This window comes from Electrophorus electricus, chromosome 8 (assembly GCF_013358815.1).
Source record: "Electrophorus electricus isolate fEleEle1 chromosome 8, fEleEle1.pri, whole genome shotgun sequence".
NCBI classification, from domain to species: domain Eukaryota; kingdom Metazoa; phylum Chordata; class Actinopteri; order Gymnotiformes; family Gymnotidae; genus Electrophorus; species Electrophorus electricus.
Genome location: NC_049542.1, coordinates 19,970,766 through 19,997,284, shown reverse-complemented (window position 1 = coordinate 19,997,284; position 26,519 = coordinate 19,970,766). Strand labels below are relative to the sequence as shown.

The following is a 26,519-nucleotide window of genomic DNA, read 5'->3' as shown; positions in this document are numbered from 1 at the left end:
TTATATTTTTTCCCTTCTGCATGTATAAATGAGCTGTACTATATTTGATGTCAAGGAGTGGTTTTCCCATAGCTATTTTTCCTCTGTGGAATGGGGGAAGTACTAAGTCAAAATACTGAAGTCCATTTATTTTAGTCGCCTTTCTCCAAACCTAAGTAAGCACTTTACTTTCCAAACCATACTAAAGGGAAGCTTTAGACAAAACACAGTGCTTGGTCAGCACCTGAAGAATGGTTTGGATAAGAAGAGAGCTGTTTGGATAATTTGCAGGTAATTTACTTTGTATCTTTGAAAGCTCATTTGCAGGCCATGACAAAATATTTAACTTAAAGTAATCAGTTTTTGTAGCAATTGTATGTTTGACACAATAGAGCTCCCAGGTGGTCTTGTTTACACCTCCACTTTTTGTGAAAAGGTATATTAAAGATTTTTTGCATTATGTGTTTTGATAATTGGCAAAAATAAACGTGTGGATCTGCATCTTTAGTTGTTGCCTGTAGTTGTTGTGGTTGTTGTGGTTTTTGTTGTCTGTTTTAGGCCAATTTGCATCATTCAAATGTGCATCACTCATGTGAATCTAGTTTATCTACACATAGCTTGTAATGACAACTTTCTCTATTACCTACTCTCTGCTGGTAGTTTTACAGCAGTAGAGTGGCTAATTTGGAGAACAAGCAATCATCAATATTATAGTGAATGCAGCTATTTAATTCTCTCTCTGGCTTGAAATATAGCCATAAAGATCCAGTATGCAGTTAAAGAAATGCAAACCCCTTATAAAAGAGCCAATCTCTCAATAGTACAGTAGAAGGCAACATGAAGAAACCACAGTGTTAACACCAGGGCTATTATGGGACTCAATTAACCACATGGTCTAAAGGTCCACTTCAAAGCCATTTAGGCCATTACATTATACCTCATCAGTAGTGCATTTAAGTAAAATTCAGCACTTAAGGTGGTTGGCTTCTTATTATACTGAAGTAAAATCTGGTTTTCATTAAAATTGCCACATTTATAGCTCAGTAATGAAAATTACAATTAAAGTATATCCTTTGATAAGGCATTGCAATGGCCAACCTCTCAGCCATATTCCATTTTATTGGTCCCTATTGTGAACGTAAACATGAGTCTGGCCCATGGATATAAAGAGAAATAGGTTGTCATTGGAAAGAGAGTGAGAAAGGAAAAAAATATGTGAAGGGAATGTTAATGGAGTTCCTTTATGCTGCAACCATGGAGTTGCTAGCCAGCCCTTACAAGGAGACAAAGTATCCAATGAAAAATGAAAAAGGAGGAGTAAGTAGTGAGTCAAAGAAACATTGGTAGCAAAACTCATACCAAGAGAAAGGAGTGTAGTTTGGCATCAGGCAAGTATTTCCATTAAATGGCAAGTTTAGGGAACAAGATAATTGCTCTAGCAGAACTGGGCCCCTTACCCTCTATTCCTCTTAGACCATGAGGATTTTCTAATTACTGTATCAGATCAAAATATTCAACCAAATGGATATTTTTAACAGGTCTTCCAAGTATGCATTAAACATATCAACATTAGTCTTTAAAAACCCATTAACCAGAACTCAGATTGCTTTATAGTAATTTGGTACATGAGGGAAAATCTTGTTTAGGTCAGGAAATTGTTTGTTCAGCCATTCCATGTGATCAGGCCTCACTGTGCTGTGCTGTGCTGTGCTATGCTCCTTCTTCCCATGTAGCTGTCTGGGTCTGCCATCTACATTATACTGGATCCTGGATTAATAGCAGAGATACATGGAGACATTTGGATGAATTGAAACATAGATGTTTGGATGGGTTTTCAAACATGTGGCTCAAATAGGTCACACTGTCCAGGATGAAAACAAACCATAGCACGGAAATCATTAAGCCAGCATTAAAGCTGCAAGCTGGTGTTTTCAGTGCTATACATTCCTCCCAAGTCCTTTTGAAGTAAACAACACTGATCATAATCTCATTAATAGTGAGTTGTCCAATCATCTGGGGGTAGTCTGTTTCCACCCAGCCCCAAAAAAACAGGCATCTCTCTTCCCTCCTATGAGACAGTCACTTTGGCTGCAGCTGTTGTTTGGGTGGAAACCAGCCTTTGGCATTCTATCTACATGTTTATCAATCATTCTTGTGCAGGAGAAGGTAGAAGAAAGCATGTGTTAAAATAAGACAGAATAATTTACCCATACACTTTTAACAAGGGCTTAGTTGTTTTTAATTGGGTGTTCATTGTTAATGTTGAGCAACAAGAGCCAATTTTTGGGCTCAGTTAATATTCCTGCATGCAATGAAAAGAAAACCAAATGGGGCTGTGCTATAAGAGACCATAGAAATTGAGACTAGTTTAGTAGGTATAAAACTCTGGCTGATAACACAAATGCTAATGACATTTGTGCATTAAACCATTAAACTAAAACAGCAAAACAAAGTCTTGGGAACATACATCAGATGACTGATCCTTGGGCCAAAATTGAAATCTTAGAATATTTAGGCAAATCATCCATTTCTATGTGTACTGAAGAGAAACTTTAAGCTTTGGTCTGATTTAAAATGACTGGAGCACCTTTGGTGATCAGTCGCTATCAGGCTGTTTATGAAGGATTTTTTTATCCTCATTTTCTCTAAGCAGTCTTTTTTTCTGGCAAACCAAACTGAATAGAAGGCCTCCATAAGAAGCTACCAGTGAAAGCTGACTCTCTCACCTCTAGACTTGGCCTGTATTTGGTCACACAGGTGCAAGGGTGTGATGGTCTGATGCTCTTGACTGACAGGATTTTGATGTGCAAGAAAGATAAATTGCTCTTCAACTTTCACAATTTTACAGGTCACATTCTTCTGACTGTCAAATGTTCATAAAACTTGCAGGTTCTCAAGAAGTTTCCAAAGGAGGAAAGTGGAAACAAGCACAAGCGATAAGCCTCAGGTTTACAAGTGGTGCTGCTGTTTTTATTTGAAAGCCACAATGAACAGTGCATAATTTGGTTTTCTGTACCCGATTAAGGGAGAAAAAAAAATCTTATTTGTGTTTAACTTCAAGGTTCCTGCAAAGCCTCCCAAGACCTAAGATTTCACTCTGTACTGGGCCAAGGTGCTCAGACTCACGATAACCCTTGCACCTGGTCAGCCATCCCACAGAGCTATTGTTTAAGCCCAGCAGGAATGTACTGGAAAGGGGAAAAACTTCTATATCAAAGAGTGAACTTTAAAGAAATTCAAGGGGGTGGAGGAACATGGTACTCCAAGCTTTTTTTCCTAAATTGTGAGTGGTATTCAAGTCTGAGATCAAACAAAATGGCTTTCATGTCTCTGCCCACAATTTGTTTGACAGGCTTGTGTTTCCTACACAGAGTCTGCATAGTGTTAGCTTCAGCACCCATTTTACAGATTACACTATTCTTAACTTTCTTTCACTGCTGAACGATGTGTTTTCAAACAAGTATAGTGATGGCACGTGCACCCCAATAAGAATTAAAAAGTTTGAACCATATGTGGTTTCTGTACTCCTACATGTTTTACTGGATTTTCTCTCTCTCTATCTCTCTGTGTCTTTCCCCTCTCATCCATCTTCACACTTTGGTTACAGTTGACTGCCCCAGCTCTTTTAGATCACAGGGCTGAGTAAATCCTCACAGGCACATAGCAGTCAAGTGGAGTCCTCTTCTTAAAACAGACTACAGGGGGTGTGCGTGTCTGATGGGCATGTTCTCCTCTTCCCACTCTTTCCCCTGAGGGCTCTCCAGTGTGCAGCACTCTAGATCCCTAAATAAAGTGCTCCCCTTTCCCCTCCTCTGCCTTACAGAGGTAGTATCGGGCCATCAGCACAAATGGGGCGCAGTACAATGTGGTACTTTAAGCACTCAAACAAGGGGCCTTTTTAGTTGCCACCATTCCTGACAGGTTGTTGACATTGATGAGTCACTTTATGGGAAAGGAGCGAGTGTCAGGCACACACAGCAACACATTTTTCTCCCCCATGACATAATATCACTGAGGTAGGTAGTTAGTTCACAGACCACTGGGGCTACCTCCTCACATCAGTCTTCCCACTGCCTGCCCTGTGCTTTACACCCGTTTGCTTAACAACACCCTTTAAACAAATCTGGGAAACAGCAGCGCAAACACTGTCTGCCGAGACAACAGTGCCTCTCTCTGCCCAGCCTGGAGGCTCTCACTCACTACTGCTTGTTTTCACTCATAACAGCATGAAGCTGCCCACCCTGCAGAGGCTTGGACTTTTAGAGCCAGACATTCTCACTCAGCACAATAGTGGCTTTTTCTGAACTGAATGTTCTCATGCAGAGCTTACGTTAACAATAAGCAGTTAGTGGTTCTTTGGTACATGTTTATTTTCCAATATAGCCCTTCTAGATATTTTCACATTTTTTAGGAGATTCAAGGTTTCGCCCTTATCAGCCATGATTTAAATTTTTCTGTGATTTTGTTGTTGTTGTTCTTCCTCTTCTTTTTGGGGATGGTTTGTTAACAAACTTGGAATTCTAATGAATTAAGCTTACTCCTCTTAGACCAGTCCAGAGATGAATACCAAACAGTGCAAATCCCAAGATAATCAAAGACATTTGGTTAAGTTACTGTTGCCTTAATTGAATCAAATGGTAATTATTCTCATTTATTTGGTATCAGCAGAATAATTAAATATAATTAATATAAAGACTCCTAAAAAACAATTTAAATCCAGTATGTGAAAACATCCTTGTTTAGCCTCTAATTTTGCATTTTTAGCTCATGAATAATCAGGATAGGCATTAGTGTGTCTAATCTGGCCGTGACTGAATTCACTCAGACTTTTAATGAGGGTTGGCATGGATACAGGAATGCAAGTGAACAGGTGGAAATGGGTTTCTGGAAGATGTAATTATCTGTGCTTACTCTATTTTTTCTTCTTCTTTTTTTTTGTTCATTCTTTCACTTTGGATGTTTTTCAGTTTAGGTAAGTTTGAATGAGCCCCAGATACTTTAACAGCCCATTAACCACAAATTTGCCTTAATTTTGGTATGTTTATGACTGTAACAGAGATTATGATTCCTAGTTTTCCTCAAAATTAAATCACATTAAAAGTTTTGAGATAATTAGGGAAGGGAAATTTTCTTTTGCCCCCTTGTTAGTACTTCTCTTAAGAATAGACCTCTATAAATATGCCAAGCCCAACATTGGTGTATACAAATTCATATCAGTTGATTCATGATGCAAATCATCGTACCTGCCCAAACCATGCCTAAACATTCTCCCCTCTGTCAGACAGATAAACTTTGAGGATTTGATTCAAAACTGCTAAAGGCAAAATGCCCCAAATGATCAAGAGAGTTACCAAGCAGATGAAAAGCCGGTTCCAGCTGCAAAATATCTGTAGAGGGTGTGAGGACAGCTAAACAAAAGCAGAGAAATGGAAGAGGCTGAGAAAAGACAGAAGCAAGCCTTGACTATGCCATAACTCTGAGGGAGGAAATATTACATTTACCCCTGCTTCAAGAAGAAACACTGCTCCTGTCCAGCTCCAGGCCTGGCCAAGATTTATACTGTGCCACCTTCTTCCCACATGATTCTGTGCATCTTCATGGTGAAGGCACATCCGGGGAGGTGTACAGGACAGTGAGGGAAGTCTCGCCTCTCACCCTCTCTTTAGCTTCAGCCTCACAGGCTGAGCGCTCGGCCTCACAGACTCCTGCTGATATGTGCTTTCTTTCTTAGCAGTTTGGCCCTGTTTGTGGTTCGTTGACACTGTATAACTTCATTTGATTATGTTTGTTTTCCCTGTGGCAATGTTTAATCCTGAATTGTTCATACAAGGTTCAGAGCAACTAGCTGGTGTGTATATCTTTTTCAGTTTGCATTGTGTGTGAAAGAAACGTTCATAGCAATACATGGGTAATGAGGTGCGAGGCTTGGTAGAGTTTTCCAGATGTGCTGAGGAAATGATGTTGTGTGATGTGAATTATAATAGTGTCTGCACAGTTTCAACCTTCATTTGTTGAGTTTTTGATGTTTGCAGCTTGGTTGGATCCCTTATTGGTTTGCCAAGAGTCATTAATGAATTTAGTGATTGCAGAACCTTTCAAAAGCCATATAGTCTAGACAGAGCCGATTTGTATTTTTGTTCGTCTTCTCACAGAACAGGTATTAGTATCTGCATGCCACTGAACACCTCACTCACACTCAAGCAAGTACTCTGAAGGTCTCTCTTTCCCTGTCTCTACATATAAAAATGTAGTGTACTGTAGTAAAAGATGAATTCAAATGCACTCTTTCCTGCTGTTCTCAGTATGAAGGCTCAGGTGGTCAAATTCAAATTTTCAGTGATCTGTCTGACAAATGCCTGCTCAGATCTATAAACAGACGTATGCTCAAGCTTTCAGGAATAAATAAATAAATAAATAAATAAATAAATAAACATTTTTAGTACTTTGTGTGGTTTTGAGCTTGATGGAATCTGGAAAAGTAGTCAAAGACTTGGAACAGTACTGACCAGTAGGGGGCAATGGCTATGTGGAATTGTACTTCCAATTACAAGGTCCAGCTGGAGCCTTTTGTGCTGATTACCAACCTACTGGTTTAATTAAAATGCTTCTGTTAAGTGTTAAAGACCAACAATTAAGAGTAATTTGAAAAAAAGGAAATATCACATCCAGGAAATAAACTATAGTGCAGGCTTTAACTAACTCTAAGCTGCTTCTCATTGCCTGACTCCTATAAAGTGACAGAGATCACTCTCCTAAAATGGGATGTGGTCAGAGTTTCCCTACTGAATAATGTTTTTCCAACAGCCATTATATTAGCTTAAACTAAACCTTGAAAAATTATGCTCTTTACTTTTTCCCATGCAAAAGGCAAAAATCTATCTGTCAGGCAATGGATTGACATGAAAAATGCTATTTTATTCTGGGGCCAATGTATCCTTTATGAGAAGAGCACTTAAAATCTGGTTTATACACACATCCACACCACCACAGACATATACACATGCTCTCTTCCACTTTCACACATACACACACTTGTGCACACATACACATGCTTTGAGAAATGAACCTCACAGTCTTGTATTTCTAAGCTGGAGGTGTAATGGGGCCCTGTAAAGGTCTGCTTGTGCAAATATCAGCGAGAGAGGCCCTGTCAGACAAGAATACAATCACAATAGAACTCATAATGGGGCTGCTTTGGAGTAGAGACAATCTTCATAATGTATTTCAAGATTATAGGACATGGATATCAATAGATTTAATTTCCTTCACTTCACACAGGACAGCAATGAGAAGATTTTTTGGTTTTTCAAAACTTCTCCAACTTACCAAGCCTGGACCCTGCTCTTAGGTTAATGGATCTGGCCTTTCATCTTTGTGTGTTAATGGAGCAAACCTACTCAATCAGCATCAGAACACAGAGGTACTTCATTCATTTTAGAAGTATTTTACAAAGATTTCCTAGACCTTATCATTCCCCATCTCACTCAACCCCTCACCCCTTCCCCCCACTCCCCCACTGTAATGAAGGAGGCTGACCACCTTTAGCTGACAACCATGCTATGAGCACATACAAAAGGCTGTGAGCACATTAGCTTTTATCTTGGACCATTCATCAATGATGGAGGAAGAGCGGTCTTTGCTGGGGCACACATCTGAAATAGGATAGAATGAAGACACAGTGGCTAAGAATGCCTCAGTAAGCATTTTCTTCTGCACCTTTGTGGACAACATTTCCAGCTCCCAGAAACATAAGCCCTGATCTTAGAGACTGTTTTAATAGGAAATGGACCAGAGCAGTGCTATGACACAACATGAAGGCATGCAGTGTTGAAGAAGAGTGAGATTTCAGAGTAAGTAATATTTCTAAGATTAAGTGAGATTTCACCTATTATGTGGTATCCAAAATTTCACACACTACATAGAAACAGCATACATGCATTAGCTGGATAATTGCAGTCTCTAACTGACTTCAAGTTTCATCTCATGACACAGAAACAACAATTCCAATTGTAAATGGATTCATCTGTAAGGTAAATATTTGGATGGCTTCTGTAGAAGAGCAGGAAGTACAGTGTTCATTTATCATGCTCTATACATACTAAAGACTATGTGGATCCCATAATTATCTTGGCCCCATGAATTTCTGGGGCCCCAAAAGATACACTACACATGAGCATGTTTCCCTCCCAGTGGAAATGTCCATGGAGTTCACCTATGCATGTAAGTCTCACTCCACTGACATGTACCACCCACATGGAGGAGCAATGCTAGCCATTCGTCATCGAGCCCAAATACATGGCTCAGGCCACAGGAACAAAAAAAATGCCAGCAGCTGGTCTTTTAACAGTCCTCTGTGTATTGCTGCCACACACTTCTGTCATCCAGCCTCCCTGCATCTATTCATATATCCATCCTTTCATGCTTGCTCCTCCACTCCCACTCTCTTTCGATCACCAGCTGGGAAAAATGTGAGTTGGGAGCAGCCAGCACGTGTCAATGTTTAAAAGCAGAGACGTGGGGAGGAAAAAAAGCTCTCTGCTTCGTCAGGCCTTGGCAGCCCACAATAAGAGCATTCACACAGGCAATGTGCTGCAGAGAGATGGTGTGGTTGGGGGGAGAGGGTATTTGGAGGAGAGAGAACAGAGGAAAAGAGAAGGAGAGAAAAAAGAAATGCCCTTGCCAGTTCTACATCGAATAAGTCATGGAATAAGGGAGCGAGAGACAGAGAGAGAGAGAGAGACAGAGAGAGAGAGAGACAGAGAGACAGAGAGAGAGACAGAGAGAGAAGTAAGGGGAAAAACAGAGCTTGTTGATAGAGCAGGCAGGGAAGGATCATATTGTGTCTGTGTCCGAAGAGAGATAGGTCAGAGAGAAAAGCAGAGCAGACAGACAACACACACTCGACAGACAGTTCGACAAGGCCACAGCCAGAGCTGAGGTAATGCAAGAAAACCCAAATGAGCTCCAGTCATTTAGTCAAGAGGTTAGAGCTACAAAACAGTAGTCTCTCTTTAACATTTCTCCTGACACTAATTAATTTATTCACATTTTCAGCCTTGATTTGATTTGAAAGAGTTTTACTAGGTTAGTCCATGGAAGAGGAACAGGTTTGGACTCCATGCGCTTTGAGATGGCAGAGTATTGAAATTCTTGATTATATGAATTCCACAGCCAAGCCTCAGAAAAAGGTATAGCTCTGTCTGCTGGCTGTCTCCCAAAATCCTGAGGCTTAATGGGTGTGTAGGGTTGGGATGTTTGAGAATTTGTTTTTCCTCTCATGTGCAGTTGGAAAGAATTGCTGTGCTTTGCTGTGAACCAGTCTGTCTTGTTTTAAGGTAACACCTGGACTATATTCTGTCATTTTAATTATGTTTCTTTAGAAAATACCAAAACAAAATTAGTCTCAGTAGGACTCCCTTTTACAGATGTATCTGTCGCTGAAAATGTTTACTGTTCCATCTGAAGAGCTCTTATTGTTTTCTGTCATGACATGCTAAAATGCAGAATAGTTTGGTTATACATTCATGAAGTCTGTAGATGATCTGTAGTGCATCTCTGTAGTCTGTAGTGCATCTGTAGTACTGCATCTCAGTTGCCTGAAGACAAAAGAGTTCTCACCACAATATACATGTGTGTGCATGTGAGTGTATCTATAACCAGGTGCTAAATGTGACTATTCCTGATTACATTTGAAAATGCAAAGGCTCAAAGTAAACCATTTACCACTTTTTGGCCATTCAAAAAGTACTGCACACTTTATGTATAAAGAGATTTGTTTGTTAGAGAAGATTTGTGTTTGTTAGAGAAACTTTCCAACTAATACCACATAGAAAACCAAGACTGCATACTTTCAAACTTCTTTCTCCAGACACCATAGTGGCCAGTGTCTTGTTTAGACCAAGAAAATGTTTCTTCATAATGATCCTGAACTGCTTCCCTTGGCTAATGCCCATGCTTCTGAAACACATCCTGTTATTGTGAATGCAATCTCTTAGGTAGCCCTCACTGTGCATGTAGGCATCTGCGTGTACACAATTCCTCACTCTCTATTCCCACCTCTACCCATGACACATGCATCACTCACAAAGTCAGCAAAAAAGACAAGAGAGATGGATGATGTCTGTTGTGTACTGTGTTACATACAACATTTACAGAAGGGAAAGGAATAAAAGAGGCACATCAGATTTGCTGTGAAACATTTTCCACATCCCTGACACCACTAGCCAAACCTCCCTTGCTCTGCATGTGTGGAAGGTCTGTTCAGGAATGGAGAAACATCAAGGGAGGGATGATTAAATTATCCGGCCTGACACATTATTTGACAAGAGCCTTAGCTGAAGGCCTTGCATAATCCCTGGTGTGATCTGGGGAATGCTGGGAGCTCTGGTCACAGTGGGAAGGATGGAAAACCGAAGGGGAAAGACCAGTCTGGCTCTGGAAGTGTAAACATCTTACATCATGCTTCAGCAATGCTCCCCGTAGCATTAAATGGATAATTTACATCTAATGATTCTGTTAAATATCGACCTAGCAGGGAGATGGCTGCAGGGTATAGGACCCCTTCACAATCCATCATCTCTAAGAAATGCTCTCTGTGAAGCAATTTAGTAGTGCCGCTGTTTAATTTAACCCAGGAGCTTGGTGTCGGCTACCATTAATGTGCCATGCCATTGGAAAGAGAACTTAAACCATGTTCAAATAATGTGTTCAAAATGAGCATGGTGGTCATAATTGCTCATGTATGTTTGTTCAGAGCAAAGAAAGAACTACAGGTGAGTTATAAGTGGTATGGTCCCAAATATTAGGTTAAAAATAAGCAAGCAAAATGAAGATGGTGGACAGAAGTGGACTAAGTACCACTTAGTCCCTCATGGAGCTTACTTCATGCTGAAAAGGGGATTCTCCAAAAAAAGACCTCATAACCAATTTCCTTCTCTCTCTATCCACCTCAAAAAGCATTGTCTCTCAACCAGGCACATGCCCTTGAATTAAAAAAACATACATACATGCGCTTCAACTTAACACTCTGTGTTCATTAGATAGAGTAAATGTTTGTATGTGTTGAGAGGACAAAGTAATAAAGAGAATGTGTGTGTGTGTGTGTGTGTGTGTGTGTGTGTGTGTGTGTGTGTGTGTGTGTGTGTGTGTGTGTGTGTGTGTCTGTCTGTCTGTGTCTGTGTCTGTACCTAGGTGTGAGAGTGTATCAGTGCTTGTACAGTTTGTAAAATAGGAGCCAGAGGAACATGTGCCACTCTCAGAGATGGCAGTGTTGCCTTTGGTGAATGCTCTGTCTCCACCTTAGAAGGGTACTGCTCTACAGGCCCCCTGTGGGATGGTAGTGGGTTTAGCACTGTGGTGTATAATGCACACTGCCTAAACACTGGTAAGAGCCTCCTGTCACTGAATAAATCTGATGACAAGAAGGTCTACTTCTTTCAGCAGAATATTTGTGGATCTTGGGGTTCTGATGTTCTGGCTGCCACTGTTGCTACCTGAGCTGCCATGGTGAGTTTAAAGATGATTCTGTCAGTCCTGGTCTCAGTCATTCATGGTTAATAGAAGTGAAAGTGGCCAAGCAAAAGCGCACTATAAAAGTGCACCACTGTTCCATGTCTGTCTGTCAGGGAACTGCATAAGCCTTCAGAAGAGAGCCTGTGAAAACTTTTCTCTTTTTTACAGCATTTCACAGGCCTGGTTAGAGGACAGTTGTGAAGTTCTTCTTGTGTAGCATTGTGTTTTAAAGTTGACTAGAACACAATTAAGGTTGTGTTGTCTTAAGGACAGCAAACCTTAAGGAGTCTTAAGGAGTCTGCTTCTTTATTTCTTCTTTTCTCTTCTGTTTTGAATTTTGGTAGCTTTGGGGTTTGGGTTCTGTGGGGTTTTTTGTTTGGTTGGGATTTTTTTTGTAAATCTGTTTTAAATAAGCCCACTGCTGTTTGCCATATTGGTCCATTTCAGGTTTGTTTGGGTGGCCTTATCTTTAATTGTTGTGAATGGCTCTGGTTCCTCAGAAGCGTTAGTGTGTGTGTGTGTGTGTGTGTGTGTGTGTGTGTGTGTGTGTGTGTGTGTGTGTGTGTGTGTGTGTGTGTTTTAAACCTTAGCTGAATGCTGTAAACACAAAGTGTGCAAGTTTGTGCACATACCCGGGTGAACACTTGGCTAGACAGAATGTGAGACTATTTAAATGTGTCTGCAGCTCTTTTCAAGAAAAACATTTGATAAACAGATTGTGTTGGCCTCTGATTCCAATCACTCACGGTGTTAAGATGCCTGCTCTATGTAGGGTACACTGTTAAAGACATCTAAATTAGCATCCCCACAAAACCACAAGCCCTAGGAACAGTTAACCCCCTAACCAACTGCAGCCAAGCATTGAACGACCAAACATTTAGCTGCCACCACCATTTTCGTGCTTTCTCTCTCTCTCTCTCTCTCTCTCTCTCTCTCTCTCTCTCTCTCTCTCTCTCTCTCTCTATCTATCTATCTCTCTCTCTCTCTCTCTCTCTCTCTCATCCTCACTTTCTTTCTGGCCTCCCTGCTTTCCCTCCCAGACTGTCTCATGATTGTGTTTTTCCTGGAGTGGGAAATGGCTACACATGAGAACTAAGAGGAAGTGTGTGTTTTTTAGCAAGCGCTAACACAGATGCAAGCATAGACGTGACCAATTACAAAGGCTTGCTCATGGTTTTTGAGCTTCACATCTTTACATGGAAGTTTAAAAGAAAAAAGATCAACAAACCACAGAACTATGTGTACCACCATGGGAGAATAAGCTCAGTATGAGAACTCAGCCCAAACGTTTCCCCTTGGAGTCAAAAAGACCCTTCACCTCTCTTCCAGGCTTAATAATAATAATAATAATAATAATAATAATAATAATAATAATAATAAAGAAAATGATAAAGGTGGAAAAATGGAACATTGCCCAGTTTGGAAAGAACATGCCAGGGCTTGCTTTGCTTTTGTCTCCCAATCCAGAACATGCTGTGGGGGTCTGCAGCAGGATCAGTCTCTTTGTAGGAAGACTTGCAGTCGTGGAGCTGCTGTTCTACGTAGATTTCCTCTTTGCCATTACTCATTGCTTCTGCCTGTCTCGCTCCCTTCTTCTCACTTGTTTTTTGACACAGACGTTCAACAGACGTGTAGTTGAAAGAAATTAATTTATATACTGTGGTCATACTGCACTGTGCACTTTCCCTCAAAAAAAATGCTTATTTTCTGTGGCTATGTGCCAAGGCATCTAAATGTAGTGCTCTTTAACAAGGAGATTATTTTATACTTTAGAAAAAGCACAAATGAATGGCAACAATAAGCCCATAAGGAAATCATAATGAGGGCTAATTATAAAACAGCTCTCAGAATGACCTTGAAATCAGCATGAAAGTGAAAGAGCTTGATGACTTCAAATACTTTTTTAGCTAGCCCTGACACCTGTAGATAAAACATTTTTGCACTGCTACACTATGCCTTTGGTTACAGTCAACAGAGACTTCTGCTGTGTGCTGGTATTGCTGGTTTAACCAACCGTTAGGCCTTGCACATGTACTTGCAGCCAAACTAATATGTGAGTTCTCCATTTTGTATTCAGAGTTGTGGTTATGAGCATGAGTGTCAAGCTGTCACTGCAAGGGAAGGAGGAAGTGAAGTAGATTAGGAATGTGTCTAGGCCAGGCCACCCAAGCTCCAAGAACAACACTGAGGACGGCAAACTGAAGCCTGTGAACTGTGGAGGCCATGGATAGGATATCCATGTGCTTTTGGACATGATTTCAGAAGTGCTTCCCTCAGTGGAGCCTTGGTTGTGTCCAGCAGGCCTTCCTCAGATGGTACTCTGTGGGTCACAATTTGAACCGAAGTCCAGGTATGCCTGTCCAGTGGGAAGTGGTCTAGAAGTGATCATGGCAAGTGGAAAATTTAGAGTCTAAGGAGTGTGGAGGTCTAAGGAGAGCATAAACATGGAGAAGAGGACTCTGTAGGTTCACAGATACAATCCACAGACTAAATCAATTTCCCTCAGATTTCATATCCTAGATGTCACCACTGTTAGAGCCCAGTGATTTATAATGCAATTACCACCTCTCTGCTCCCACCCAGTGGTCTCTCCCATACACCTGATCGGATCTGTGTAAATACATGGTACGATGAGTAACATGAGGATGAAATTATCATTCCTTCCTGGAGCAAATTAAAGCAAACAGGCACAGCTGTCACAGGGAATGACAGGTTAAACAAACAGGCAGAGGTAAGAGCCCTGGGCCCAGCCTCTACCTTGGCACCCATGCTTATTGAACCTTGGTGAGTTCAGTTCCATTTAGGCAGTGGCCAGCCCAGAAGCCAATCATGCAAGAGGAGGATTGCACCATACAGTTCTGGGGGTGCATTTGGTTCCATCTGCTCAGTCACATAGTAGTCATCACCTATAGAGTCATGTAGGGTGAATTATTTGTGCATGACTGTGTTAATATCAATCCTAGCTGCTGGTTCTAGTATTGCCTGGTGTGGGACTGAAAATTAACCAAGGACATTACTAAAGCAAATGTAAATTAGGCAGATTATGGGATTTTTATGGATGTTTTAATGCAAAATACTCTAGAAGTAATAAGGTCTCATTCCTTACTAAAGTACAAGTATGGCATGTTGTGAGTTGCAAACACCTGACATGGAGTTTACAGTGATTTGGAAATTATACAGTAATTTGATAATATGCAGTGATTTGTTTACTTCACCTTCCAGAAACCTTTGGCACATCTATCTCTCACTGACACTAATGTTTTAATTAGATTTTCCCAATAGACTATCTTGTGTGAAAATCTCTCCCTAAAAGGAGCAAATGCCACATGTTACAAAGCATTTATCTGTGGAATGGCAAGTAGTAGAACATTAATCTCATTTATCCGTTCTCTCTTTCTCTCCTCAGATTGGAGGCACAGAGCCCAAGAGGCAATAGACCATGCTGCTGGTATCCATATGTGTGGCGCTGATGCTAGGGGGCAAAGTTCTGGGAGGGGGCTATGCCCCCCCTATGCCCCAGATGAAGTACATGCAGCCTATGATGAAGGGGCCAGTTGGACCCCCATTCAGAGAGGGGAAAGGCCAATATCTTGGTAAGTATAACTAATAATTAGCAAATTAATTAACCACAATACATTCATTAAGGTGAGTGTAACTTTAGCACATACAAAATAATCATTCATCAATCATCATTCTGTATCCTGCTTTTCTTTTCCATATTTGTAGATATTACATAGTCACCCCAGTGTTTGGTAAGAGATAACATTTTTGGATGAAGGTGTCAAACATTCTCCAAATCTTCTGTAGACATCAGAATACCACATAAACAATTCAGCATTTTATAATACTGTGTCAAACCTCAGTATAGTACCCGATTTCTGTATGTTCAGTCTGAACAATGTAGCTTCTCCAGGCAATTATAGGGTCAGGGAGGAGAGCCAAACATGTGTCAGGCAGTGAAAGCAGCAAGCATGTACAATGAAAGGACAGGAACAGTTGGTCATTTAATGTCTCCTCTCCCTTCACTGATTTATGAAGAGTATTGTGGCTCTGTTAGAGGAGGAGCTAGAAGAAGAGGGAAAGCTAAAGATGGGCAGGGTGGGTTGAGGTGAGCTCCCTTTGGGGCAGTATTTCACAGCCACATATACTCCAGTCCCAGGTCTGCCAGGAAGAGACTCATAGCGGAGATGAGGGACATGAAAACATGGTCAGAAACAGTGTAAAAAAGGTCAAAGCCCTGGTGGTGATAAGAAAGCCAGGCCAGGTTTGTTTTGAGTCTCTCCCTGGATGCAAACACTTATTCTTCATCTGTAGAATATAGGTCTCTATTTCACAAGTAAAGAAAGAGAGAATAGAGCATAATTGTTTATGGTCATGAGGTCTTAAGTCATTCCGGTTTTATATGGGCTTTGATTGGTTTGCCTGCTGGTTTAAGATCCTAATGGAGATGTCTGGCTTACTCAGTGTAATTACTGCAGGTTGACTGACTCGGGAGCCTTTCATATCCTTGTCTAGACACATAACTAGACAAAATCATATTTAGATAAATCAGAAATATAGTAGAGAATAATACATTTGTATGTCATGCTTTGACTGCTCTATGACAAACCAATGAATAAATCAGGAAATAATGAGTCATCAGATTTTTTTGAGGTATGAAGAGTAGCATGTTAATCAAAATTCCTAAATGTTTTGCTTATTACCTCTTGTTTAATTTTTAAGTTAATCAAATGAAAACATAAAAATTGATATTTTCTTATTTAAAGAATTTTCATGTTAAATTTAGATGTTAAATGGGACAACAAAAACAATTAAGTGTAAATAAATCTCAGAGTATAAAAACATTTGCCCAAACAAGCCTTCAGATAAGTTTTAGTCTCATTAAAGAGACTTTAATGTTGCCTGTAGCTGTTTGTGCTGACATTTTGGCAGCTGCTGCTAAACCCTTGATTGGTTTTGGAAAGCCATACAAGACTTGCTCATATCAGCATCTGGTAGCTGTTACCTGTGTTTTAGTTGGTCAGCTTCTTTCTTTGTGTTTGTGTGTGTGTGTGTGTGTGTGTGTGTGTGTGTGTGTGTGTGTGTGTGTGTGTGTGTGTGTGTCTTCTTTCACAGTGGAGGTAACCATGTAGAGATTATTTACTTTTCACTGCTCCTCACACTGTGTGCGTTTTCCTTATTTGGTACTGCATTTCGATATTGCTACAGGTGCAACTGTACTGTGGGATGTAGCTGAATGTATCTATTTATGGCATGTAAATTCATAAGAATATATGGCATGTAAATTCATAAAAATCAGTCATGGAATCAGTACATCCCAGCATCCCAGGACCACAAAGAGCTATTAATATAATACCCCAGGTAATCATTCACACCACTTTAGATCAGGGCTTTTTCTGGAAACCCCAGATATGTCAATTATACATTAATTTTGAATAAAATATGTGACTGTTATATAGCACTTTCACTCTCCAGAAATTGTAATTAGTAACTTAAAATTTTGTTTTGTAATGTAACATCATATAGATGGAAAAGGGATAAATAAATGTGTTTTACAACTTTTAAAACTGCTGTATTGCAAAACATTGTGACCTGGTTTTGTCTGAACTGTTAATCACAGCAGTCCAGTGCAGCTACTACCACCTAGTGGACATTGGAAATATAATACTGTCAAGGCTAGGTGCTCCTATGCTGAACCCTTAGGCATAGCTTTGGAGGGGTGGGGGGTACGATGTTTGGTCATTCCTGCTCACATTACTCATATAGTGTGTTAGGTTTGGTGATGTGAGCGATGCCCCCTCCCTCAAAGCTGAAATGAAACTTTTGCCACTGGCTGCACCATTTATATTAAAAGGGAGTCCACATTTTTTAATTCTGTGCTGGTATGATTATTGCTATGCACATTATGTACTGATAAGTTTATTACTGATTATTAATGTTTAATTATAGGATATTTAATGTAATGAATTTACATGAATTTTAGAAATGTAATGAATTTTTTTCACATGTACACATGTATTACAATAAAATGTACCATAGTATGCTTAAATGCCTTTCTTCTCTAACCTATTTATTAAGCTGCCTGGAATTTTTTCAAAAAAAAGTGAGGTTCAACAATTATTTTATAGTATATCTAGTGCCTAGTACTTCACATGGTAATTGCAATTAAAACAAAATACTTCTATACATATTAAAGAATTAGTACATTATCTCAGCAAGTTTTCCTCACTAAATATTAATCACAAAGATTTTTTTTCACTTGCATAAATTAGTAAAAACGATTATGTCAGAAAGTATTTTTATAGATTTACTGCAATAAACTGTTAGACCACAAGAGGGCATCTAACGTGACTAATAGATCGACAATATTATGATTAACGATAATGATCTCCTTCCATGTAAAAACTTTAAAATAAGCTTATTGCAGATGTTTGGTGCATTTTACTTACTGGTGCATTTAATTTACATTATTATTATTATCATTATTATTATTATTATTATTATTATTATTATTATTATTATTATTATTATTATTATTTAGATTAGCATTCTGATGATGGAGAAAGTTTATCTGACAGCCACACACATCAAAAAGATGTGAAAACTGATGACAATGGTCAAGATTTTTTCCTGCTGAAAACACACTTAACACCTCTCCCCATTTTCAGTTTGTGTTAAGAAGTAAAACACAATTTAAGAATTTGCCTCAGCTGATTTGATATTGGTTGCATATCATGAAGTAGTGAATACAGAAATTAACTCTAAATTTATGTAAACACAATATACAAAGCTACACTAAGTAAATTATCAAAGCATCCCAATTTTTATAAATCTAATGATTAAACTAAAACTTTGATCTTATTTTGAGATACTGTTTACAAATAATATTAATGAACTATAATGCATTTTCAAACTTTCATAATACAATTCTCTTACGAAAGGTGTTGTTTGAAACATATTTCAAAGATTTGCTGGTGTCTTTGACTAGCAAAGTTTGGTGGTCCTTGACCACATTTAGACATTCTTAGTAAATGTCATGACCATCCCTGCAGACATTCCACAGAGGTCGAGTGTTGCTGAGGAACATTAATCTTCTCATTGTCTTTTGTTTCTGGCTTTATTATTCTTTAATCCATTGTTCTTTGATGTTTTCTTGGCCTCATTGTGTACATTACAGTTTTGTGGGAGTTTTCTTATTGAGCATGTCCCAGACATATATTTTAAATCAATGACAGCAAAAGTTAAAACCCTGTTGATACAAAGTGAACATTGTCAGATTGAAAGCAGTGAAGACTAATGAAGTACAGGCTTTTTGAGTATTTGTACATTGCTTGATTATTCAAATTAAGATATAGATTTGAAAAGATATTTAGTATAATTTTACCTGTTGTTTTAAACCTTGTTGCTTTGTTGAGCTCATAAAAAGTAAGTGAATATACAGTATGTTCTTTCTAAAACATATTGCTAGAAGTTCTAAATGTTATATTGTTAAAGATGACCACAACTAGGACACTGGATTACTGTATTCATCTTACCATTAGTAATTATTGCAAGGTAAGGTAGATTGGTTTATGCAAAAATCCCTTATGCATCATTACTTACATTTTTATTTTGCAGAGTTTCCACCTGTTATGAAGGTAAAAGGTGAGCCAGGCCCTCAAGGAAAGCCAGGACCTAGGGGTCCACCTGGGCCACCAGGATTACAAGGGAAACCAGGGATTGGAAAACCAGGTCTTAATGGTCAGACCGGACCCCAAGGGCCATCAGGGTTGCCAGGAATTGGAAAACCTGGCTTACCAGGTCTTCCAGGAAAGATTGGTCCTAAAGGGCACCCAGGAAACAATGGTGAGATGGGACCTCAAGGTGAGCCTGGACTACGGGGATTGCCAGGGCAACCAGGGTCCCCTGGGCCTGCAGGTCTCTCACTGAATGGCAAGCCAGGACTTCCTGGACTTCGTGGCCCACCAGGATCTAGAGGTGAACCAGGGCTAAAAGGTAGCCGTGGCATACCTGGTGAGAAAGGATTACAAGGAGAAAATGGCAATGGTAAGCCTGGTCCACCCGGCATCAGGGGACCCACTGGTCTTCAAGGATTTCCTGGAGCTCCTGGTAATCCAGGTGTGGGCAAGCCTGGACTTGATGGGTTACCTGGGCCTTCTGGACAAAAAGGAGACCAAGGAGCTCCAGGAGATAAAGGTCCTCCAGGGGCAGTTGGGTCTCCAGGTCTTCAAGGGGCACCAGGGGCACCTGGGTTGGGAAAACCAGGGGTAGATGGTATATCTGGTAGACCAGGCCTAACTGGACCAAAGGGTGAACCAGGTCTCAGGGGTGCTCCTGGGTTTCCTGGGGCTCCTGGTTATGGTAAACCTGGTCCTGTAGGACATAAAGGAGATAAAGGTCCCTCTGGATTACCAGGTTCTCCAGGTGACAAAGGAGAACCTGGGATAGAAGGTCTACCAGGTGATATGGGGCCAAATGGGCAGCCAGGGCCTCCAGGTATACAAGGTCCAATGGGTCTTCCAGGTAAACATGGCATACCTGGTTTGAAGGGAGAGATGGGCCCTCAGGGGCCTCCAGGCTTGCCAGGACTTCGGGGGGATCAGGGACCCACTGGGTTGGCAGGTAAACCTGGCCTTCCAGGGGATAAAGGGTTTCCTGGGCAGAGTGGAGCCACTGGAAAACCAGGACCTAAAGGTGATGCAGGTCACATTGGTTTGCCTGGTAATCCTGGCTTGAGTGGGCCACCAGGCACTAAAGGTGAAAACGGTATACCTGGACCACCAGGGCCACGTGGCACATCTGGGATTCCCGGGATCCCAGGCCCAACAGGCCATATGGGACCACAGGGTATTCCAGGGTTAAAAGGAGAACAGGGTCCACCAGGACCCCCAGGGAATGGAAAGAATGGGGAACAGGGGATACCTGGTCCACAAGGCCCAACAGGAAAACCAGGTCCTCCAGGAATAAATGGTGTCCAAGGTCTTCCAGGTCCCCCTGGCCCACCTGGCCCACCTGGCCTTTCTAATGGCGATACAAGCGTGGCAGGACTTCAAGGACCTGACATTGGTGGAGAATCAATAGGTCCAGGTGCAGGAAAACCACAGTTTGGTCTTGGTGAGCTTTCTGCCACTTTAGCTCCTGCTTTTACTGCCATTCTTACCACACCCTTCCCACCATCTGGTATGCCAATAAAATTCGATAGGACTCTGTACAACGGACACAATGCTTACAATCCTGCCACTGGCATTTTCACCTCCCCACTGCCTGGAATCTATTACTTTGCTTATCATGTGCATGTAAAGGGAACCAGCCTGTGGGTGGCACTGTACAAAAACAATGTACCTGCCACATACACCTATGATGAATACAAAAAGGGCTATATGGACCAGGCATCAGGTAGTGCAGTGCTGGAGCTGAAGGAGAATGACCAGGTTTGGGTGCAGATGCCGTCTGACCAAGCAAATGGGCTCTACTCCACTGAGTACATCCATTCATCCTTCTCAGGATTCCTACTGTGCCCTACATAACAATCCCTTACACATCAATTATTTTAACAGTGTTCTGCAGTCACTCAAGTAACACCTGCAACATTGATAACAGGAAAGACTGATCTATAGAAAATCTGAGATAAAAACAGATGAAAACTTTATGCTGTGTCTGTTTTAGCTCTTTGAAATGTCTGATTCGGTTGTTTCACTTTCTTTTTGTTTGTTTATTTGTTTGTTTTGGAATTTTTTTTATCTTCAGCCTATATTATAATGTTATTATAACTGTTGTATTATTGTTGTTGCTGTAATTGTTGTGATATTTTAATTGATGTTGTTTATTAGAATCAGACAAGGTGTAAGAAACAGTTTTACCCATGTGACTGCACACAAATATTCTGCCTCCCATTGAACTCCGTCTTTTCGACTCTGGGGCTATGTGTTCCCCTGGCTGCAGTCACATTCAGTTCAAACTGTAACTTCGTCTCATTTCCCTTCAGGCTCTTTATTTAAGGCCACATTTTACATTAAAAGATACATGTTTATTGTCAAAGCAGTAATGTTTTTTACTCGTGGTCATTTTAATGTTTACTCTAGGGAGCATAAATGCCTCCCATAGTTTACTAAGTATTAAAGTTATAATTCCTTGTTTATATGCCTGATTTACTGACGTGTATGTGGAGAATATAGTCCTTATCCTTGAAGCAAAAGGCTTTAGAGAGGAGGTAGCCAATCATATCTGAAAATCAGGAACAGACACCTGCATGACTAAAGGTTATTTTTCCAACCAAGCAGGAACAATTAATCAGTTGTCTGAACAATGAGACCAGCTGAATGAAACAAGCAGAATCATGTGTGCTCCTGCTTGACTACAAAAGCCTGTAGGCACACTGACCCTTTACACATAAGATTACCAACCCCTACTTTAGAGGGAATATTACTTGACAATTCAAAAATATTTAATTGAATACAAATCAAGCTTCAGTCTGTAAGAATATTGCAGACTAAGACTTTCCCTATAATGGATAGCTAATGAATTCAGTGTGTTGAAGACACAATAGTTACTTGTATTCCCTAGCAAATGCAATTCAAATTTCACTCCAGTCTTTAGCCCCTTTGATATTGTGTTATTATATATGTACCATGATCATGACATGATATTGGCAATTATCCCACTTGTAAATCCTGTATAAATCTTGTCATATCTGTCATTAATAATCTATAGTGATTAATATTCATAGCTGTGTTTTGATTTGTCAAGAGTACCTTTGTTCAAAGTTATTTGGGAATACTCAAAATAGATAGTAGCTGTATATCCAGAGCTTTTTTCAGAACTTTACAGTCATTCAAAGATGTGACCATGATTTGTCTGTTTATAAACATTTGGTTCATTAGTTACTAGGCATTAAGCATAATACTGCAAACATTAAAATGTTTACAGCTTTAAATGATAAAATTACTTGCTCATAAACTTTGCAGTCAAATCATAAAATTTCCAGGTAGATATTGAATGATTGATTGATCCCATAATTATAAACAGATTTAACAAATACACTGGATCTGTGTCAAAACACTTAAATTCCAAACTCCCTATTTGCTACTAATTGTAAAACCAAAGATAGAGGCTTCAATTAACAATCACTGATGACTATGGTAGGCCCTGTGTCTTTTTACAACAATTATTTATACCAGTACCATTTATACCAGTACCATTTATGCCAATGTTGAATTACTGAGCTTGTCTGGAACAGAGTAGAATGTTTTATAGAATCCATATCATGGTCTAAAGATATGACAAATCTATTATATTATTTATGATTGGGGTGACTATTGACACAATAATAAATTAATTATTGCCACAATAACACATTAGGTACCCTATGAACTGTTGAATTTGAGACAGAAACGACACAAACATTTACAACAAATCTTCACAGTGAGTGGGCTGAACAACAGCTAAGACCTAAGAGTCCAGGCATAATAAACCCTTTGCAGGGATGTCTTATGATAGACTGTAATAATGTCCTGCTATCAGAATGCTTTTGAATGTCAGAATGTATCTTTTACATAGTTTTGATTGTGTAAAATTTATAGATTAACTCTTTGGTTTGGCATTTTTTGTAGTAGTAAAGATGAGACTAAACAGTGGCTCTAACATTTGCTATTCTTAAAAAAGAAGAAGAAAAAGAAGAAGATGCAGCTTCTGGTTTCTGGCCATGTCTGCAGTCTCTTAAGAGAACTCTTAAGAGAAAGTTTTAGTATGCTATAAATCATCTTATATTCCATCGTGGAATTTGGAATCTTAATAACTGAGAACAAATAATATGTAGTTTCGGAGTGAAACAAGCCTTGTGGTGGTAAAAAAAAGATATACTAAACTTGTGAACAGCAAGATAGGAAAAGCATCATACATAGGAACAGCAAACATAGGAAAAGTGGCAAACTAACCACTTGCATTATCATTACTGGAAACATAGCAGCAAAGGAAAGATAATGAAGTTAAATCAAGACTTGCACAGTGGTCCAACTGTGGTGAAACGACTTTCACTGTCACCGTTCAGATTGTTCTTTGTTGTATTTCAGATTCTGTCATAATGATAAAGAAACCAGTACAGAATAATTTAACTATAAGTAATAGCAAAACTATATTCATAGTAATACGCAACTGAACCAACAACCAACTGTATTCATACAGTCGGTATTTCAACTTTGCAATTCATCAACCAATGCAAGTAATAAACAGTTACATACAAGAGGGAACATTATATCCAATTACTGATAATGCTTTACTGCACAGCCTTTCCACATTGCAGAAAAGTTTATGTAAACTTCAAGCAATATATTATTGTTTGTAATAGATATTCATTACAAAATGATAAAAGGAACAAATATGATAAAATCGTTAGCACTTATCATCACCACCTACCTGCTTCCCACTGTTTGTTTTTGCTTGTCTGTATTCTCTTAGAAGCCTTTCCAGGCCCTTTAAACATTTATTTCCATGAGAAAAGCATATACATTTGAAAATGTCCAAGAGAATACTAAACTTGTGAAAAAATGGATAGTAATTATGTTTTTCTTAACATAATGTTTGTAACCCTTTCCATTTAATTTCCATTTGCAATCACATGAAGAGCTTTGATTCTGAATTTTTGCATATTTCATTTTTTATGTCATTTTAAACCATCGCTTTGGATTTGGTGAATGTGTTTTTTGTAGTTAAGTGCATAGAAGAGTGTCAGGTAGATTCCTTGTACTGTCTCTTTTTGGACTTTTTCTGTTCATTTTAAAAAAAAGATTCTTGCTTTGGTTTGTAAGGGATGTTTGTTTGTTATGGACAAGATAAATGCAAACAACTGGTCCCATTTGCACATGAACTTAATGAAGGTGTATTTATCCATACATGATAAGCCAGCAAGAATGGTTGCATACTGAAGCACCCATACAGATAATGCATACAAATAATTGCTAACAGCATTAAGTTAAGAGTATTGTAGTTAGCATACTACCATTGCTTAAGAAATATTTTGTTGCCTTTTGTTTTCCTTTTTAAATGTACTATGTATCAGGCTATAGGATTTATTTTGTATACATGGCTATTGCATTCATGCTGTGCAATATACTTTGGGTATTAAATGCACTCTTTTGATTGAAAATGTCTTGTCATCTTATATAAAATCTGCAGTACTTGATAGTATTGATACATCATCAATAAACATTCTCTTGTAAAAAAAAAAAGTCCATTGGCATGTTTCTGTGTACCTGAGTTCAATAGTTACATGCTAATTGTCCAAAGTGTTAATGTCAAAATTAAATGAAAGCAATTTATTTATATATATATATATATATATATATATATATATATATATATATATATATATATATATATATATATATATATATATATAGGTTTATTCTTATTCTGTAATGAAGACAATTTGTAGCTGTTGTTTTGAATTTCTAATTATTTCGAATATAACACTAGTGTGAATATGAATGCTTTTTAGCAACGTGCACTAAGCTCTAAAATGACAATCAGCATATTCACCACAAACGAGATAAACTTCTCTGTGGAGACACTGATTCTGTACTTAAAAATATAATAAATGTCACAAATAAAACAAGAAGAGAAAAACACTATAATGATATGTGTGTGATACCTTACCCCACACTGACCTTGTACAGTGAACTCTGTTTATGACTTTGACAAATGAATAGAACCCTGAAAAAAAATGTAACAAAAGGAAATCAGGGGCGATAATGTGAAGAAGGTTTCTCCTGCCTGTTCAGTCAACTGCTGTTCAAAGATTTCTATAAGAAAATTTTTGACTGAACCATACTGTTATACCATAATGCTCTTAATAACTAGCATGGCAAAAGAGAAACATTGCTCTTGGATATCTGACAACTTATGGATTTGTTAGTATATACTATGAAAAAAACAAAACAGTGAACTTACAGAGCCAGATTGGGCCTTATAGACCAAAGTTTACATTGACTTAAAAAGAATGACACAACCTGATAATCTTGTGATTACTAATTGTGATTGCTGATAATGGGGCCACGGTGTGTTAAATGCCAGACAAACAGCACCTATGCACTGCAGTCTCCATAAAAGGTGTGATGCTGTTAATGCATTGTCAGTGCCCCAGTGAAATTTTTCTTCACAGTCGTGGATACAAACCTTGAGTTAACTTCTAGACTGAGAGTCTAAACTGAGTCTTCGAGGATCCTTTCAGAACACATCAGCTGAGGTCAGCACTATGTTATTAGGCTCCATAGGAAGATTTTAATGTTTAACCTTGAAATATCTCTCAGTTTGTTCACAAGTATCCTCAATTATTCAGAGAAAAAAATATAACCATCAAAGCAATATTATCAAAACAATAGTTTTTACTTTTTGATAGAACTTTAATCCTAAGTATGAATATGAGTTACATTAAATATTAAAATGGCCATCATACTGCTCCATACCAGGAGCGTATGGCACTACATCAAATGACAATAATCTTGAAAATGTTCCTAACATACGATCTTCAGAGCCTTCTGTATTATCCAACAGAATCACTTTATAATAGTTGATATAGCTGGCCAGCTAAAGTAGTGTAACAAATGTAATGAAAGAGAGAGAAAAACAGTGGCTAATTCTGGGGAAGCTTGTTATGGATCTTCCTTAGTCGTTCCTTAGTGAATCATAATGTTAGCTACAACACATTGCATAATATAAATAAAAGCGAAATCATTAGAACTCTCACGATGTGTTAATTCAGTGTTTCACCAGACTGTCCATACCAGAGTTTTAGACATCTACAAATGAGTATAGTCTAATAAGAGTTACAATTTGACTATTTAGAATGACAGACAACTCATATTTGGATTTACAATCTTACTGGAAATTATCTACAGTATCTACAATTACATTTTAGCAAGTTAAAATGTCTTTTGATATGTCTTCAATGAATCATAATTATAGACATCTCAAATTCTCTAACACATTCTAAATGACATTTTCAGATATCAGAGAAATCATGTGTCTAGCATATT

General features: G+C 38.9%; 1 protein-coding gene across 2 annotated transcripts in view; it reads left to right on the top strand.

Annotated features, from left to right (window-relative positions):
- Positions 1-21,528, top strand: part of col8a2 (collagen, type VIII, alpha 2) — a 36,295-nt gene extending 14,767 nt beyond the window's left edge. For both annotated transcript variants that reach the window (XM_027000906.2, XM_027000905.2), the window contains exons 2-3: positions 14,897-15,083; positions 19,108-21,528. In XM_027000906.2, coding sequence (XP_026856707.2) covers positions 14,930-15,083; positions 19,108-21,017 — 2,064 coding nt within the window. In that variant the 5' untranslated portion in view covers positions 14,897-14,929 and the 3' untranslated portion in view covers positions 21,018-21,528. The remainder of the gene's footprint in view (positions 1-14,896; positions 15,084-19,107) is intronic.
- The last annotated feature ends 4,991 nt before the right edge of the window (positions 21,529-26,519 follow it).